Below are 17,583 nucleotides of genomic sequence, written 5' to 3'. Positions count from 1 at the left end.
GTGTAGTTACAGTTGTCCCTTGTAAAAAAAATGCCACATAGCTTGTCTTGGCAATCCGTGGCAGTCAGTATTCTGGAGCAGCCATGATCAGTTTTTATGCAGCTGAGGCCAGCTCAGGTAGGGCAGGATCCCTGATTCAGGGCAGTCTGTGGGTGTGCAGCCTGGGAATTCTGCTGGGAGGAGGCACAGCTCCATGTGAAGAGACCAGGAGGCTACTTAGGAATAAACTGCACATAGTAGGCGTTTCTACTATCGGGGCCAGCTGTAGGTGGGTGTGACTGCTGCAGCTCTCTGATACTTGCTCTGAGATGCTTTGTGACTCAGTACTGGTGCTGGGAACCAGGGTGCCAGGGAACAGTGTGAAATGGTGGGGATGCTACTGAGCTGTTAGACCACTTTGAGGTTGAAAGCAAAGGGGTTTGTTTATGGGTTGGATACAGTTAGCTGTAAAGGATTTTGGTTTTAATACATTGTTGTCTCTTACTTATATTTGGAAAACAAGTTAGATTAAATTCACTATAGTGGTGTATTTAGACCTCTACAGTATTTAAAAATCACCAACTACATCTTGAGCATTGAACAAAATGTAGTGTTACTGAATCTATGGTATGGGATTATAGTGCATTAACTACTTCGGTGATTTTCAAAGTTTTGAAGTGACTAATATCAAACTGTTCAAACAAGCCATCTGCTAAATTTTCATTTTGGCTTTTTCCTTTAAAAAGGGAGATAATTTCACCTCATGGTAGGAATGAGTTATTATGTCTGTTTTAAGCAAAGTACAGAAATAAATGAAGAAATCGTAATGATTTTGTCTCAGAGTTTGGAAAGGGTATAGTAAATTAAAGACTGTTAACAGAATGATAAATACAAAAATATATTTCAGCTATTTCACTCCATAATTGGTGTCTAAAAAAAATTTTACAACTGTCGGTGTTACTGATTGAGGACTACAGTCTTGTATTGAAGAAATATATTATAATTACATTAGGGGAATGAAATTTGTCTATAAATACACACTAATGTCTAGTTTCTGGAATTTTCTAATGTACATAACATGCAGTCAAATCATGCACTAGCTCAGGTTTTTTTGCTATTCATGTGCATCACAAACATATGATGATGTCAGTATTGTTTTGACAAGCTGGGACATCATTCCTCTTGGCTCTGAGCATGAAGCATGAAAGATACTTTTTGCGTAGGACTGGTTATCTTGCTTTTGGAAGGCTGTATGTGTGGATGAGACTCTGTCATGTGGTTTGGTTTTTTTTTTTTTCCCACTTCCAGGACCTTAAAGAGAATGACTACGGTTTTAGCCAAAATGACATAGGAATAGATTCAGGGTTGCAGTAACTCGTGTGTAAGTCAGCCTTTAACCTTTGCAGGGTACTAAACAGATAAGTCAGGGTGTACCTCTCTGCTTTTGCAATGCTCTATTTCTAACATGCAGGGTTAGAGGCAGGAAGAAGTTTGAAAAAGTGATTTTGACAATGCTTGTGTAGTCACAAGACTCAGAAGCTAGAACCTGCGTTATATTCTCTCACTCTGCACCATGACATAGCTAGTCATCTTCTGTGTCTGTGGCTCTCAGTAGACTTGAAAAAAGTATCTGTGTAATGGCTTCATTCACTCCCACCTATCAGTCTGTTTTCAGTGGACTGTTCTGTATTGTAGTTGCCTGTAAGGGACAGTCTTGGCCATTTAGAATCATAGAAGGATAGAATGGCCAGGGTTGGAAGGGACTGCAAAGACCATCTAGTTCCAACTCCTCTGCATGGTCAGGGACACCTTCCACTAGGTCATGTTGCAAAGCACTTTGATGACATATATATATTGCTGTGCAGTATATGAAGCTAGTAGTACCTGATGTAGTATTCCTGGGTACTTAGGAATTTCTCAGTTGGCAGAGTCAAAAAAAGAAATTGTGTAGCCTTTGAAATATCTAGGTTTCTCCCTGAAATGTGTAAGAATTTTTTTTGTTGTTTTTTTGGTGTGACTTGTGTGAACATTTGAAACTTAGGAAGAGGAAATCATATAAAGAACAATGAAGGAGGTTTTCTGTGCTTAGAAATAAGGACTGAGATGTTAAGAATTATCTCCCTTCTCTTTTCCCAGCTGTTCTTTTGTGATTGTGTGTTTTCATGGCAAGGAAGAAAATTGGGTTACCTCAAGAAGCAGTTGTTAGGGAGGCCAGAAGCAGGTGGTTTGAGAAATGCTGCTTTTGGTGTTCTAGATATCGATAGCTATGCTGCAGAGACTGAGGTGCAGGAAAACTAATTTAATCTTTGTGCATAAACTTAAGTGGTTACTTAGAACCAGTTACTAGTAGCCTCAAAAGGATTAAGAAAACAGCATTGCTCCGGTGAACTGAAGACCTCATTTTGTGTATTTAACTGTGTAGGCTGTTGATAAACCCATTAAAATTTCCAACCTTTGGAGAGAAGAAAATGTCTCTTGATTTCTGAATTGACATGTTAGGATTCCTCCAACCACCGAAAAATATAAAGGCTACTTGTTTGTCTGTAGTGGAATGAAGTTTGAGTGTAAGACTATTGGGACATAATGCATAGTTGTAACTAGAAGGGCAAAGTGAGCTTTATGCTGTTTGAAAGAGAGTTCCTTGTATGATCTCTTGAAATACTTCTACATCTGAACTAGGCTGTGGTCCCCTCTGTAGACAGCTTGCCTTCTTCCCTCTCCTTTCTCTTCCCACCTCCTTAGAATGCAGATGGTTAATATCTTTGAAGACATACATGTGAACAGTCTTTCTTTTTCCCTTTAGGGACCAGTTACTCTCCGCAAGAAAATTCACATAACCACAGTGCTCTTCATAGTTCAAATTCACATTCTTCTAATCCCTGCAATAATCCAAGCAAAACTTCTGAGTCGGTGAGTATTTGTGATTAGTATTTAAGCCTTTGTCAACCCAACACTGTATGACATGTTTTTGTCTAAAACAGGTGACATACACATTATCTGCTTAACTGAGTTTTCCAACATCAGTCTTTATTTTATGAACACTCTGTAAACCCAAACTGCAGTTGTTATATGCTGTAAAATTATTCTAATTGATAATCATTAAAGCCTGAGGTACTTCTGTTGGATTTTAAAATACTAGATTACTTAAAGTAGGTATATAGAGAAATATTTTGTATGAACTTTGCTGGTAAATGTAGAAAAGACAGTATGATTTTACTTACCTAAGATCTATTACATATTGTGAATTTCAGAGACCTTATTATCCCAGGTTTTAGCAGTTAGCATGGTGTTTGTTAAAAATTGCACTGACAGTAAAATAGATTTGTGAAGTATAGAAAAATTCTGAAAACACTAATTTTTGGAAGTTTTAAGGTGCAGAAAACTACGTAACCAATTTTGATATTACTGTATCGCACTGAACACATCATCAGATTTTTGTTTCAGGGTTGATGGGATCAAAACAGAGGAAATTGTTTTAGAATGCAATGTAGTGGTCACATCTTTAACCTAACAAAATGAAGCAGGTGTTTAGAGATAGTGTAACTGGAAAGCAGTGATAAGGGTGCACGAGGACACCAAGTAGTTTTAAAAACAGTGGAGACTTTTAAATTGGTATGCTAAAATTCTCAAGTAGTCTTTTGATCAACACTATTTGTATTTATTTTAAAGGCTTACGATTCTGCAGATGATTGGTCTGAACACATCAGCTCCTCAGGCAAAAAGTACTACTACAACTGCAGAACAGAAGTTTCACAATGGGAAAAACCAAAAGAGTGGCTGGAAAGGTATAAATGTGTGTCTGTGTTCATTGTATGAGGAACAAATATTCTTAAGCTCATTTAAGAGTAATCATTTTTATCTAATAGATTAACTGCTATAAAAGATTGTGGTCCAAGTCTTCTGTGTTCCTACTTTTACTATGACCTCTGGCATCAGTTTTATCCCTTGATGATCCAGAGCAGGAGGGGGAAATATGGTTGGTTTGAGTTTTTGTTTTTTATTGCTGTGGGGTTTTGGGGTTTTTTTGTTGTTTCCTTTTGGGTTTTTTTCTGTTTGTTTGTTTCTTTCTTTGTTTGCTTGGTTGGGTTTTTGGTTGGGTTTTTTTTTTGAATGTGTGTTACCTCAACTGGTAGCAATGCCTGGAGTTTGCCTATTCCATCTGTAGCAAGCTCTTAGGTTGGTTTCATTCATCCCATGCAACTTAACCCACAGAAAACATTCTATTATTAGATGATATAAGTTCTTGCTTAACTTGTGTTTTCTTTTCCTCAGAGAGCAGAGACAAAAAGAAGCAAGCAAGATGTCAGTTAACAGTTTTCCAAAAGATAGGGATTACAGAAGAGAGGTGATGCAGGCGACAGCTGCCAGCGGGTTTGCCAGTGGAAGTATGTGGTTTTTTTACAGTAATATATTATTTTCTTGTTTGCATCACTGTTTTATTTTCCAAGCTAAAAAAAAAAATCCCTTCCCTTAGCTGTTTTTCTTGCCTTTTTGCATAAACAGCCAAAGTGGATAGCAGAGGCAGCTCTCCATAATGTTATTCCTTCAAATAACTTTGAGCCTTTACTAGTACATTGCTTGGTTAATGCGTTTCATGGTACTCCTTTTTGCAGCATTTACTGCAGCATTAGGTAGTTACTAAAACAACTTGCACGGTTTTTGGTTTAGTTGGACTGTTGTAATCATTGTGACCTGTCAAAGTTGTATTCTGAGCTTAAAAATAGAGTTGCAGAAGCCTTGTCTAAAACTTTCATTTCATATCTGAAAATAATAAGCTAATTTAATGGATTATATCATGAGGATTTTCAGACTTTTGTACATTTTTGAAAGTGTATTTCTGCCATGCTTTTAGCAAAGCCTTTTCTGAACACTGAATTTCTGTTATTTGGATTTTTTTTTTCTTCATACTGAACTTTAGTCTTTGTCAAGTTTTTCTGGAAAATAGTTGTGCTGTGAGATTCTCTCTGTGTGTTGATGATACGGTGAATTTGTTGCACAGGTCTTAGGGTGAGTTAAAGGTAGAAGACAAAGTTTGTCTTCCTTCCCACCCTGCTGCTGCGTGGGACCGACAAGGCAGAAATTTAAAGAACTGGGATTTTTTTGTATGTCAAAACACACTGCATATGCTGAAATAAACTGAATGCTGCAAAAAAGATAGCAGAAATGCATACTGCAGTAACTATTCTGTGACAGGTGAAAATCTAAGGTTCAATAAAAAGGCTGCCTCTATGTTTACTTGGTATGGTCCCTGTGTAGCATATTTTGAAGTCTGTCATTGTGTGGCAAATGCAGATGAGTCACTCATTTATTAGATAGTCTTCTCAAACTAATTTAATTGAAAGTAAATTCTTGATAGTGGCACTTGAGAAACTTGAAGTGGAATTCTTCGAAGGCTGGAATGTTAAATTATACTCCATGTTCAGGATATTGAATGAACAAAAGAAAAATGGCACAAATTATCTTTTAATGCTAAATATAAGATGGAAGTAATAGATTTTGGTTTAGATTTTATTAGGACATTTCAAAGTTAGCTTGACTTTAAAGCTTGTTATAAAGCAGCCTTTCATCAAAACACTGTGCTTAACTGGAACTCTAAATCAAGCAAAAGTCAAAGAAAATGCGTTTTGTCAGTGAGTAGAATTAAATTTTCCCTTTTTTGATGCTGATCTACTTGAGACTATTTAATCTTAAGAAGTTCAATCAACTCTAATTGATGAAGTGCAGCTGTATTAATCAAAGTCACTGTAATTTTAGGCATGTTTCTAATTATATCTTTTTTTCTTATTGCATCATTACTTGGGGAATCCTGAAAAAAGTGGAGGACAAGCATTCCAGTGACGCCAGTAGTATGCTCCCACAGAATATTTTATCTCAAACAAGCAGGCACAATGACAGAGACTACAGACTGCCAAGAGCAGAGACTCACAGTAGTTCTACTCCAGTACAGCATCCCATCAAACCAGTGGTTCATCCAACTGCTGCCCCAAGCACTGTTCCTCCTAGTCCATTTTCTCTACAATCTGATCACCAGCCAAAGAAATCCTTTGATGCTAATGGAGCATCTACTTTATCAAAACTGCCTACATCCACATCTTCCATCCCTGCACAGAAAACAGAGAGAAAAGGTATGTCTAATTATATTCCTTCTGGTATTTAAGATGATACATTGAAGTTGTTCTGCTATTTTGAAGTATGCTAGTTCTAAAATTTAAAAGATACTTTCCTTGATGATTGTGTGTGCTTAGAAACCCAATTGCTCTTTTGATGTGTTTATTTCCCTTAAACTGTGTTTCCTGCACTTTACACAGCTTCACATTGGTGCTGCAGTATTGAAAGTAATTTTTGACCATTGTATTTTATGAATTGCTGTTACCATTTTGAGTGCCAGTGTCAAACTTTGCAGTGAACGCTAATGCAATTCTCACAGAAAACCAACCCATGACAGTAACAGCTATTCTTCTGTTTTGATCTCTCTTGTGATATACTGGATCTTCAGTTCTAAAGCTGTTGGAAGTTTAAATGTTTCTGGTAGACATTATACAGAAACAGAGTCATCAAGCAAAGATAATGACTTTACTATGTGTTGTTTGTGACCTTTCAAAAGGCTGTATTTTAATTGGATTTACTTCATCATTCAGGTAAAAGAGCTTGCGAAGACTGAGAGAATGGAGATGTGTGTTGTTAGTGATAGTGTGATAGTCTGGTATAGTTGAGTTCTTAGTAACATTGCATAGGAAATTTCATAGGAAAATTCTATTTTGGGGGCTTTGGAAGGGGAAAAAGTAATTTTTTTTTTTTTTATAAACATGTCTGATTTTAATTTAAAATGGTGCTTTATTAGTATGATACATAATTCTTTTGAAAGGTGACTTGTTGCCCTGTTGATATTTGCAAGTCTATCTTTTAACAGAACGATAGTGCAGCACTAAAACGAAAGCTAACAAGACTTGGTTCTGATGTTGGTGTTAGTTCTGCATTTGCTTTCCTGCCTTTCAATTTTCATTATTAAGGAATTTCAGCTTTTACATAGAGATAAGTAGCCATCCAAAATATCCAAACAGTAGCATACACTGGCAAATTCTGCAATGTAAGAAAATTGTGCATGTAAAGAAATACTGAATGTTTTTCTTGAGACTGCAGTTTATATGTGACCTGGTGCATGGCTGTTGACTATAAACTACAGACAAACAGGAGATTTTCAGCAAGGCTTTTTCTGTTCCAACCCAGTAAAGCAAGAAGTAAGGTGTGCTGGTTAATGCATTGGTCTTGTCCGGAACACTGTAGGTACCCTGCTTCAGTTCAACCTCTGATTGCAGTTTCATGCACTTGTAAACACAACAGTGCTAAACATCCTTGTCAGATGTTCTCCTTTATTGTATCCTCTCTATTTTCATTCCTATCTTTAAAATACCCTTAAAAAAACCCTTATTATTAATTCTGGCATGTACTTGATCCGTGTTTGGTATGTGATCAGACTTCAAAGTGGATATATTCTTTCCCTGTTTACTGAATGTCTTTGTTAATTACTTCCACTTAAATTGAGCATCTGAATCTTTCTGCAATTGAAGGAATTTCCCACTGTGACAATTGCTACAAGGAGTTCTAGTTTCTCACAGTCAATATCACTTGAGAAGAAAGAATTGGGTATGCATCCTCAAAATATTCACACAGGGTTGTTCTTGACACTATAAATCTTATGTTAGAATCCGTGTTACCATAGATGACTCCATTTTAAATAATCACTTAATTTCTGTATTCCTGTGTAGGTATTTTAAAGTTGGTTAAATGGATAGATACTCTGTAATACTTTTGCATCGTTGATGTAAGTGCACTTCATTGTGAGCAAATAAATTACTTCCTGAGCCTCAGACAGGGTGGATTACAGAAAGTTAGTAAGTATTTGAAGAATTAGAATAGATGCTGGGCTTTAGATACTTATTCCAGAAAATGTGTGTCCTCAGGTGTTGTTTGAATGCCTCTTTTCTTACCAAAAAAAAAAAAAAAACCCAGAAAAAATCAGTGCAGCTTATATTACGATATCACTGAAAGTGTATTTTCAGTAGTCTTGCCTTACTCTGTTTTTGTTAACGTTGAAAAATTTTTTTAAGAAGAAAGTTGACCAGTATGATTTCTGAAGCATTTTATATATTTAAATTTAAAAGGAAGCAGGAAGCAGTGCTATACATTGGGATGGTTTTAGATGGGGTGCTTCTGTAACTCATTTTCCCACAGATGACTGTGTGTGTGTAGTGCTACAGGTGTGCAGTAGTCTACAAAATGAAAAAAAAACATATCCTGAGACACTGAGTTTGAACAATCTTCTAAAATTATCTTTGATAATTGGAAAATAGTTTGAGGGGTTCATTTTTACACTAGTGAAGCAAACAGCCTTTGATCTTTTTTCTGTTCACTAGTTGTACCATCCCTCTGTCTTTCTAAAAACAGGTAAAGCTATGGGTTTTGCTTATAAAAAATAGCTTGATCCAAATGACTGAATAGTGTGTGCAGTAGTCCTTGCCTAAATGAGTTCTTGCTTCTTGTCAATATGTTGCTGGCAGCCTTATGCCAGCAGGTATGTACCACTGTTTTAATAGTTCTGTTCTTAGTGTGTATTTTTTAATGCAGTAATAGTTGTGAAAAGCAAAACAACAACAACAAAATAAACAAACCACAAAAACCAACAATGCTTTTTTCAGCTCAATCTCTTTTGCTGCAGGGGTATGTTGTAGTCCCACAAGGAGATTGAATAAAATCCCTGGCTGAACTATAGCTCAGCTGTTAGCAGTAGTCCTCTGCCCTCAATGGCTGGCAGTAGTGGAGAGTTCCTGGGGAACTATTTGGCCTCTACCCTTTGGTTTGAATGTTCCAGTCAGAATCTGCTGCTTCTGTTTGTGCTCACTGTGAGTGCTTTATGCAGGTAAAGTGTGGGGTTGCTTTTCCTACTTTTTGGCTGCTTTATCTGTAGGGCACATCACATTTTCTTATTTCTAATTCAGTTACTGAATGAAATGTATTGTCCGTATCTTAACAGTGTGTCTGTCTGTAGGATACTTCTCACATCTTTCTTCCAAATCCTAACAGGCAGCACTTTTGTTTCTAGTGCAGCAATAATTTCAATTTTTTCTGACAAAATTTGGCAAGCTGGCTAGTACAATGCTGGGTGGGTTGTGACCCTGATGACGGCTGACAGATGAGAATAGTTGTTCAGTGACAGCTGAGCTGCTTCCTCATCCTATTCTCACCCTATGGTATTCTTCCTTGTAACACTTGCTAGTTTTTAGCAGACAGTTATTAACCTTGCTCCTAGTATTGCTGCATCTTCTTTGGCTGAATACTGCAGTTTAAATGTTACTTAATTCACACGTTGGTTAGAAAAAAATTACACTAGCGAGACTGTTAGGGGTTTCTTCCAGTACTTCATACATGTTTGCTGAGCATTGCAGTTACATTTATTTTGGTAGCAGAGCTAACAGGAAAATTCAGTTTTAAATCTAGAGTAATCCAAATCAGAAAAAAAAAAATAGGGTATTTTTTGTATTTTATATAATTCTAATATATGTAAGAACTCCATTACTGTTGGTGCCATCATTTCGTTTGGCCAAATGTGCTTTCAAAATACATTACTTTTAAATATTTATATAATTTGGTGTGGCTTAATGTTCCCATCAAACTGTGTAAGAAAACAAAAAAGGTAAATGTGACTGTCACTGCTCAAAGAACTTAATTGGTGCACTATAAACTTAAGGTACTTCAGCACAGAAAAATGTGTTATGATTCTTAATCATTAGTAAATCAAGCAGTTCAGCTCGATGTTCTAGGTAGTGGTAGTTTAATTGGCACAACAAAAGTGAAGTTTATGTGGTGATATGGCATTGGATTTCTGAGAAGTCTGTATTGCAGTTTTCCTCCCAGAGAGCACACCTGCATGACTGTTCCTAGCAAAGATGGAACTCATGCTCACAATAGGGTGCTTGGGTTACATTGTAGTCTTGGATCTGAGTTACTTTGAATGTGTTGATTTTGTTATAAATGGTATTAAAAGATTACATCAGTACTAAAAGCTATTGGAACACTCAAAGGTTCACATTGATAATTGAGGAATTATCCAGTCAACAGTAGCAGCTAATTTCCCTGTCATTAAAAAGGTCTTTGAAATCAATCTGCCCATATATGCAGCAGAATAAGAGCAAGATATATGTAGCACTATTTTAGCTATTTGTTGTATACGGAGCACTAGTATGTTGTCAGGAGGACTGTGAAGAAAGTTACTGCACAAAAAATTCTTGTCCTCTTTTTGTTTCTCTTTTCCCTGCACACTTCTCTGTCACACCAATGTGCCTGAATAACTTGGTACACCATGGGCTGGAAGGGAACGAGTACTAGGAACAGGTACTTAAAGGACTCCAGCAGGTAGAACAGAATGAAGCACAACAGGGGTGAAGGAGTGTTGGTGTCAAGAGTGTTTCCTTGAAGTGGAGTAGCTGAATAGCTAAAATACTTAGTTTTTTCATCCCTCTGCATTAAACCTAGTCTGATTAATTTTAACCGTAACAGACTAATTGTCATAATTGTCTTTCATAATGAGATGCACTCATGGCTTAGGTGTTTGCTTAGGAATAAGGATTCTAGTCACAAGGGGCAGAGATTGGTGACAGCAAGATTCAAAAACAATTTCATCTGCTCCCTCAAACTCTGAGAAGTGAAGGATTTGCATTCTGCTCTCTAGGTTGTAGTTAATGTTGTGGCACAACTGCAGAAAATGATCCATGGTGTTTTTTCTGAAAGGCTTACTTGGCCTCGTTATTAAAAAAAATCAACACTTCTTGGAAATACACAATGTAATTTTTCCATTCTGACTTGACATGATGTTGCTGGGAGAAGCAGTACCCTCCAGCTTACTTCAGTAGTCCACATACCTCTTCGTGAAACCTTCAACAAAAACACGTTTGTCATAGAGACATCTGCTGTTATGCTGTTATGATAACTTGGATTTCTTTCCTTTTTATGCAAAAGGTGTGATTGCAAGTCACACTCCATCAGAGCAGGTTTTGAATAGAAAGGTCTTTCCTATTCCAATGATAAAATAATTAAAAAATAATTCCAATTATAAAAAGGTTTCTTTTCCTGCTCGATTTTAATATAAAATGGATTAATGGTTCTTCACTTTCTTTAGCCTCAACTCCTAGTTGGTTTGGTTTGCCATCTGATTACCTGTTTTCCTCCTTTTTCTTAATGTCTTAATGTCTTGCTTATGTTTTTTCCTTATCAATAAAGGTGATGGTTCAGAAACTTGTTTAGTTTTATACCATAGTTCCGTATGGAAGCTGCATCTAATTGCTTGTTCACGTGACTGTTGGGAAGCATACTGTATTTTCATTTTTTCACAACAAAGGAAATAATTTTTTTAAGAAGTTAGAACTTCATTATGCTTATCTTAGCATGGTAAAAATGGTGTGAAGTCATATTTTAAAAAAAGTTTTTTAAAAAAGGTTCAGTTATTTGCATATCATTTGTATGGAAATAGATGTTGACAGTGAAGAGGCTGCAGAGTTGCCCTCTCCAGCAGCAAGCAACTTTAATCAGTGCAAGACTTCTGCAGCCTTTGCAGCACAGTTACCTTTTCTTTAAGAATATTGTTTTATATAAGACACCAACTGAATTTGCATTTTATGTTTGTAAAATTTCAATTGTAGGCCTAAAATTAGTCTGATTGGTATATTAATGATTTGGGTTAGGCTTATACATAATTGCCGTTTAATCAAAAGCTTTATTGTGCAACCATATTGTAGTTAGCTTGTTTATGAACATGAATTTACATTGACACTGGTGTAGAGATTAGTGTATCAGAGTTGTAAAACTAAAGGACGTGGGTTTGTAGTGATAGCTTTTCTCAGTATGCTGGATTCATTTTGACTGAGTTTCATAACAGTTGAGGCTACAAATGCATTTAAGAATTAGAGGACTTTATAAGTCTTAAGTATTTTTTTAAAATCCTAGTAAATGTTTTAGAAACTGGGAAATAGTGTATAAATGTTGGAAAATAAACTTAACTGTGTGGCATAATATATAATGGAGGTCTCTTAAAACAGATCAGAAAAGGAGGGAGCTTTCTCCTCTGCTTCTGCTTCTGGAAAAATAAGGGGAAATGCACCCACCACAGTGATACCTGATGATTTTTGTGAAACAAGCATTTCATCCTGAGGAGTTTTGACTATTTGTATTAACTTTAATGGCAAAACTTGCAAATTCTGTACAGCTTTGTAAATTAAACCAGTTTTCCCCTTTGCAATTATATTATATGAAAATGTATGTGTAAATATTTAGAGGCTTCATTTTATCTGTATTTCTTGGATTTATTTCTGTGAAATCAAACGTCCAGTCTGGAAGACATCAAATAAGATAGGTTGATTTAAGTTAAAGTAATGAAGTTGTGACTATGCAGAACTAATCTGTAGGCTGTAATTTTTTTCTAATCACAATGGAATTTCCCTTTGTAGAGCATAGCCATTCAGGCTACTTAATACAAACAAGAAATGCTTGTATTTCCACAACTACTTTTTACAACTTTTTTTGGTAGAATCAAGTTTATACGCTTTATTTCACTTTTAATATGTATATTACTTAATTTGTGAAGTGCAGTGATGTTCTGAGCATTAATAGTACTCTGCATCCTCTATGATGTTTAATAATACAGTTATAATAGGATGTACATCTAGATGTGATCATAGATATTTATTCTGTCATAATATTTGAATTATTAGTCCTGTAACATTAACCAAAAAGGTCAGAGTGCTAGCATTACAACATCCTTCTTTCACATCACTTTCTCTAGGTGTTTAATCTGGCTAATTGCACAAAAAATATCTTTCACAGGTATATTTTAACCCATTACACCTGCAATAGAACAGCTACAGAATAGTGTCTCCTTACTGTATTAAAGAATTAACTGGACTCAGTTGTTTTGGTGTAATTCAGTTTGCATTTTTATAGCAGAAAAGCTCACCCAAACTGAAGTACTTTTACAGACCTCTTGGTGTTGCATGGTTTTGTATGACATATTTTGAGTCCTTTTATTTAAAAAAAATTGGTTAATTCCGAGAGCTGGTCTTAAGGTCTGTCTTCACTGCATTGTTAGCTCGAGCTTGGCTTTGATTCAGTTTATTTTGTGTTCAGAATTGCAGCGCAGGTGAAAAATACGACCAGCTATCTGGTATGGTGGTAGTGCTTGGAGCCTGGGTATTCCTTACGTGAATTATTAACATAGTACTGAGTTGCTTCTTTACTTAAAATGAACTGTGTGGAAAAGCCAAACTACTTGAAATATGTCTTGAAATCAGTGCTGGTAGAAGCTTAGTATTTTTTTTCTGTGTTTTTTTTTGGTGTTTTGTTGCTTTTTGTTTGCTTTGGGTTTTATTTCTTTTGTTTTTTAATCACAAAACTTGAGGGTGGGAGATTTGTTTAAGTACTAAAGTGTCCCATTGTGTTTAGTTCCCTTACTGCAATTTGCTAATGTATCTTGTCCTTATGTGGAGTTTAAACCTTACATGTTTTTGTTTAGTATGGCAAGATTCTTGTTTGCTTGAGGTGTCTCTGCAGTTGTCTTAATAAATTTACTTTGAACACTGTAATGTTAAGATTTTATATGTAATACTTCTGTAACATAGACTTTAACTAATGACTTACTGTTCCAAGGAGGGACTAATATCTAATCAACTGTTCGAGTCACATGTTCCTAAAAACCAGATAAATATTTCATAAATGCTTCTTTTCCTCTTCAGGCTTTGAATATTTCTTGTCTCTTTGTAAATTTTTCTTACGAAAGGTCCTGGCCAAATGGCCATACTTTACAGATTGAAAGCAAACCTCTTATCCCAGGAGCTTGGAACTAGATAAACTGCCTCTTTTCTAGATGTTTGCTTGAAACACCAAAACATGTCTGTGTGTCTTGGCTTTTCCATCCTTGCAAGCTGTCAAATTTGGATTCTTCTTAGTTTTTTCAGCCACTTGACTGGAAAAGGTTTTTCTGGAGTATCTGTGACCTATTTTGACCTATTTCTATTGTAATTGTGTGGAAGCAGAAGTCCCCTTTCTTTTAGCTGAGTTTTCTATTCCCATTTGCTTTAATTACTCAACTTTTAAAATTTTTTTGCTTAGGGTTCTTCTACAAATTCGTCTCGAAAGTTGCAGTTAGGACTGTCAAGTTTTAACATTTTATTTTTACATAGTATGCCAAAATAAAAACCTTTTCAGTTTTCTTTTTTAATAAAAGTCAGCCTTTTCTTACCTTGATTGTCTTGCCACAGGGAAAAAATTCAAACACACCTTTAAAGTAAAAGTTACCAGCCACTGAGTTTTGTCTGAAATGTGGAGTATCCATGTTGACATTCTCTGCCCAGTATGAGCAGGCTTTAAAATTCAGGTCTTTACTGTTATGGCCGAGCATCCAGAGTGAGAGATCTTGGATTCATACACATCTTTCCAATCTTCATCCATCTTTTTTGGTGCTGTGGGGTCATTAGTCTTGGCTGCCTTTGGGTCTCTTAAGGGATTTAATGGGGATGAGAGAAGGGGAAGCTAAAACTGAAATACAGTGGTCCAGGCTTTTTAAAGGAGGGATGTTTGAAGTGACTAATAGTACACCTATTGTAAGTAAAAATACTTTCAGTGCAACAAATTCTACATTTTTGAATGGACGATAAACCTTCATATTAACTGGAAGTCCAATTTAAAATTATATCTAACTTTAATTAGAACAAATTGTCATGTGAATATGATTGAATATAAGTACTAAGCATCTCCTTATATAGTAAGTGTTGACATCTGCTAAAATGAGAATAATAAAATAAAGGATATAGGTCTTGATGCTTCAAGAGAAGCTAGCAAGTTTGAAATGAATTATGGGAAGATACATTTTGAGATGTTTTTTCACTGCTACTGTGGGGATATTAACAAGTTTTGTTTTACATTTCTAGTACAGCTCAGTAGCCTGACAATACTGAGCAATGTAGCTGGATTGTGTATTATAGGCTTGGTCTTTGTTTCGTAGCTTCTTGTAGTGTAGTCTCTGAATAAATAAAGCATTGCTTATACCATCCCTGAAAAGTGACACGTTAGTCTGTCTGTAAAGTCCATGGACTGTAAGGTTGTTTTCATGGTATATTTTCCAAGAAAAAAATGAAATAATAAATAAAATTGTAGGCTATTAAAGGAATAAGCTACTAAGGAATTTTTGGCTCACATTTGTCCTACAAAACTGGGGAAAAAAGTTCCCATTTGTAATACTGACAGCTTTCAGTTTAGTGTCTTGAATTAGAAAATTTGTGTGTGTGTGTGTGTTCCTAATAAATACTCAATATAAGTAACATAAATTACATGGGATACCAAATGTCTTTGAATTTTGTTGTGTTCTTTTTTCTTGTAACAATAATGAAGCATTTAATCTTCTGAATATGAGTATTGAGTGAGAAATTGTCAGTTTATATTGGGCAAAATAAAAATTACTGTCTGTCTTCTGTTCAGAGTCTGCATCTGTGGACAAGTCTGTATCCCATTCTTGCACAACTCCTTCTACATCTTCTGCTTCTGGACTGAATCCAACTTCTGCGCCTGCTTCATCTGCTCCTACAGTTCCTGTCTCACCTGTCCCACAATCACCAATTCCTCCATTACTTCAGGACCCAAATCTTCTTCGACAGCTGCTGCCTGCTCTGCAAGCCACCTTGCAGCTTAATAATTCTAGTGTAGATATATCCAAAATTAATGAAGGTAAGGATTCTTTAAAGTTGATTATAATCACTTATGTACAGACATTAGTATATTATTGGGTACTTAGATGCAGTAAATACCAGCCTTACTTTTTAAAGAAATTTAATAAACTACTCCTTTCAAAAAGTGGGGATTGTTTCTGTGATTTTTTTGTTTTGTTTTTTTCCTGATAAACTTTTTAAAATTAGCCAGTTTGAGGTTGTTAAGCTAATAGGTGCTGATATGTGTGAGCAATCTAGTTGAGACTGGCGACTTAATCGCTGTATCAGCTTTTATCTCTTGCAAAAATTTAGTTAGTTTAGTACAGCTTTTTGTTCCTCTATTTTGTGCAATGTTCTTTGTTTTCTGTAGTTTGTGCTGCTGTTCTAATAATATATGTTTGCAAATACTGAAACTTCTAGGGATTCTTAAATCTTACAGCCTGTCAGTTTTTTTAACAGACCACGTTAGCCTCTCTCAGTAAAGATGGCATATTGCTAATTTTGCTAGCAGGATAATTTTGTGCATGTAATTGGTGTATCCCTTAGATTTTTGTCACATGGGCTTAGTTTATTTCAAGAAGCTTTAGAACTAGCTATAGTATTTTTTCCTGTGAGAACAGGTAGAGTTACATTTTGTAGGTAATTCTGTCTGATGTGGTATCTGCATGTGGCAGGTTACTGATGGATGAAAGTGGTACAGGGTTTTTTGTTTGCTTCTTGTTCAGTGATCACCAGTTTAAATAGGATTGAATCATTTGCTCGTAGTGTCCAGAGCTAATTGTCTTCAGCTTCTTTAAAAGTACAAACCATGAAAGTTGAAACAATAAAATTTTACTGCTACATGCCTATTACTTTTAAGGGAAACCTGCCAATTTTACTTCATTTTAATTGGTAAACATTATGGCTTCATTTGGTACTTGGAAGTGAGTAGGTTATGTTTTTTCCTGTGCAGGGAGAAGCTATTAAAACTGTAGTGATTTGGCTGGACTAACAAAGGTAGAAGTATCATGGTTACTTATGTTAAAAAAAAATGAAAGTTCCAGTCAAGAGAGGAGTAGTATTTTGTTAGAAACCTGCTGATTTTCGTTCCCAGTCATTTTATATAACCATATCTGAGCAGCAGCTGCATCTGTCTTGGAACAAGTGTTCAGTATTGTTGTGATGGCACGAGGGCCTGGCTGGTAGGTCCATGTGGGCAGAGTGACTTCAGCTTGCACAGCAGGACTGCCTTTACTGTGCACATGATGCAGAGATAATTCTGTATTTGTGCTAGTGAGTCAGTTTTTTCAGATTTGTGTATGGGTAATGTATGTTCAGGAAGTATCCCACAGAGTCTGTAGACCTTTGTGAAAGCTTAGTTCAGAGACTGGTCCTTATTGGCTCATACTGCAAGATGATCTTCCTGTGTAGTGCAGTTATAAAGCAGTTGGTTTAAAAAAAAATTTACTGGAGGAGCTGGGGATTAGCTAAACCCCTTCCACTTTTAAAGAACACTTAACATCTGGATTTTTTAACTTGAAAACTCTTTTCTTTTTCCTTGAACAGGACGTTTTCCCACCCATCCCCATCTCTTTTAATTTCTTGAAATGATGCAGCTTTTTTTCTTTTAAAAAATTACTGTAGCTTAAAAAAACCCAACAAACACATTCTGCTTACTACAATAACAAATGGAACAAATGTTCTCTTTATGTTTACAAGACTTAATGTCGACCTATAAAGATTAGGTTGCAGAGTTATTTTCTAAAGGTTTTTTTGGTGTGTGTATGTGTCAAAGAGAAAACTACTAAATTAAGGACTTCGTTAGACTTACCAAGCATTAATGAATTGAGTTCAAGTAATTGAAAAATAGTGTAGGTGA

The 17,583-nt window shown here is 35.8% G+C and overlaps 1 protein-coding gene across 3 annotated transcripts in view; it reads left to right on the top strand.

Moving 5' to 3' along the window:
• Positions 1–17,583, top strand: part of WAC (WW domain containing adaptor with coiled-coil) — a 54,023-nt gene that overhangs the window by 19,907 nt on the left and 16,533 nt on the right. For all 3 annotated transcript variants that reach the window (XM_071734936.1, XM_071734935.1, XM_071734934.1), the window contains exons 4-8: positions 2,783–2,889; positions 3,649–3,764; positions 4,252–4,364; positions 5,796–6,104; positions 15,499–15,744. In XM_071734936.1, the coding sequence (XP_071591037.1) occupies positions 2,783–2,889; positions 3,649–3,764; positions 4,252–4,364; positions 5,796–6,104; positions 15,499–15,744 (891 nt within the window). The remainder of the gene's footprint in view (positions 1–2,782; positions 2,890–3,648; positions 3,765–4,251; positions 4,365–5,795; positions 6,105–15,498; positions 15,745–17,583) is intronic.

The sequence above is a fragment of the Heliangelus exortis genome, chromosome 2 (genome assembly GCF_036169615.1).
Source record: "Heliangelus exortis chromosome 2, bHelExo1.hap1, whole genome shotgun sequence".
NCBI classification, from domain to species: Eukaryota; Metazoa; Chordata; class Aves; order Apodiformes; family Trochilidae; genus Heliangelus; species Heliangelus exortis.
This window is presented reverse-complemented; position numbering and strand designations above follow the sequence as displayed.